General features: G+C 52.5%; 1 protein-coding gene across 1 annotated transcript; it reads left to right on the top strand.

Annotated features, from left to right (window-relative positions):
• The first annotated feature begins 439 nt into the window (after window positions 1-439).
• LOC8029430 (adenosine receptor A2b) lies at window positions 440-1546 on the top strand. Its single transcript, XM_029992406.4, has one exon. The coding sequence runs from the start codon at window positions 440-442 to the stop codon at window positions 1544-1546; it is 1107 nt and encodes a 368-aa protein (XP_029848266.2).
• The last annotated feature ends 521 nt before the right edge of the window (window positions 1547-2067 follow it).

The raw sequence follows: 2067 nt of genomic DNA, 5'->3' as shown, positions 1-2067 counted from the left end.
TTATATAACAAAGCAATCTGAATCTATTGGTAAAAGGCTCAACCTTGAGACACGAATTCTAACTAAATTGTAGAAGAATCTTCTTTTTTTTTTTGTCACTGACTTTCGAGCATTTGTCGTTCTTGTATCAAGATATTTCATCAATACTTTATTTCTGGGTGAACAATTTCGATTTCCACCATTACTGACGCGCCGAATCTGCGACCCAACAGAGGACCAACTCATAAATGCCTCACTCCTAGGCCGTTAAGTACACACCCTTAAAAATACCATGCATACGTTAACACGCACATTTACGCGTGGATTTTGAATTACACAGGTGCTTCACTAATTATGTTCTTATATTTTTCTTTCAGGGACATGCCAGGAATGGGGATACGCCTGGTTCGCTGAGTGCATAAGGAATGCTCAGGACCGCGTGCCGAGCAGAGACCGTACCATGGATCTGAACTCGACGAATTCGTCTCCCGAGCCCTGGGAAATCTCGCTGCTTGGACCAAGCGCATGGAACAGTCCAGCGCAGGTGGCCCTGGCCGCCCTGCTCATCTTCCTCCTCTCTCCGCTGGTTCTTTGCAGCAACGCCTTGCTGCTCCTGTCCATGTACCGGTTCAAGCGGCTCAGAACGCCCAGCAACCTTTTCCTCCTCTCCCTTTTCTCGGCCGACTTCGCCATCGGGCTTCTTCTGCCTCCGGGCCTCTACTTTGAATTTGCCAGACAGAACATCCGATGCTCAGTTTTGTGCCTCCTGCCTTACTGCCTCTTCATCCAGCTGAGCGGAGTGGCCATGATCAGCGCCGCCGCGGTGGCCCTAGACCGGTGTACGTCCCTCGCCCTGCCCCTCACCTACAACAACCTCATCACCCATAGGACTGCTGGAAGAACTGTAATCGCCATATGGGTCTACGCGCTGCTCGTGTCCGGTGTTCCCCTGCTTCATCTACCGCCACCCAAGCAGTCGTGCAGCTTCAAACTGGTGTCCACACCAGTGAGACTGTTTCTTTTGTGTGCTCTCTACCTTCCGTGTTTGGCAGTGATGACGAGCAGCTATGTTTACGTGTATGTGGTGGCCAGGAGGCACGCCAGAGCCATCTACTCGGTCGAGAACAACCTGAGGACGGCGCTTCCACAGGACAGGCACTACGGCTGGACGCTCACGCTGACCGTGGCCTGTTTTGCCCTGCTCTGGACTCCCGCGACGGTGTTCATGGTCGCTGAGGTGGCTTCGGACACCGAGTTTGATCCCAAGACGCCGTTTTATCTAGGCCTAGCCGGACTGTCGGGAAGCTCAGTCGATCCCCTGTTGTACGGGTTCAGGAATTCCGAGTTTCGTGCTGCCCTTCTGCGCATGCTGAAGGAACTGCTGCCGCGAATGTCCAGTGACTTCTTAGGAGAGAGCCCTAGCGGTTTCCGAAGGAGTCGCTGCGGCACCGCATCTACGCTGAGGCCTGCCGGAGCAAGCACCACTGCCGCGCCTCTTGAGACGGACTGCTCCGCATGCACTAGGACGTTGATTATGATGGACCTCAGGCCAGTGAGCTGCGTCTAAATTGTGTGAACGTGAATAGACCCTTTTCAAATGTGCGCGTCATCTACTAGCTGCTGCGCCAATGGACCCTTTCGGAAACGCTAGCGCCACAAGTGAACGCTTCGGGGAATTATGTGAACCGCGAGGTCGTCGCGCCCTTTAGCCGAGCCCAGTCGAACCGAGTCGGGCTTTTGCATGCTATGTGGTGCACACTACCGCCCGAACTGTAACACCATTCTTAATCCATTCATGCATCCAGGGGAGCTAATGGTTTTCAAACGTTGTTAAAAGAAGTTGCGCTTTTTTGTTTATTGGCGTAAGAAAATAAAATGCGCCAGTTATACATCGTTCCAGCTTAAGTCCAGACGCAGCCAATGTTACAAGCGCGAGTGTGCGGCCCTGAACAGTGCTTGACTGCACGAGTGCGTGTGCTTGGCCGGGATGCTGAAAGCCCGAAACTCGCGCTTGTAGCATCGGTTGCTCTGTATTTAAGCTGACACAAAGTATAGCTCAACCATATAGCCTCCTATATACTGGCAAAG

The sequence above is a fragment of the Ixodes scapularis genome, unplaced genomic scaffold, assembly GCF_016920785.2.
Source record: "Ixodes scapularis isolate PalLabHiFi unplaced genomic scaffold, ASM1692078v2 PGA_scaffold4__175_contigs__length_147842914, whole genome shotgun sequence".
NCBI classification, from domain to species: domain Eukaryota; kingdom Metazoa; phylum Arthropoda; class Arachnida; order Ixodida; family Ixodidae; genus Ixodes; species Ixodes scapularis.
This window is presented reverse-complemented; position numbering and strand designations above follow the sequence as displayed.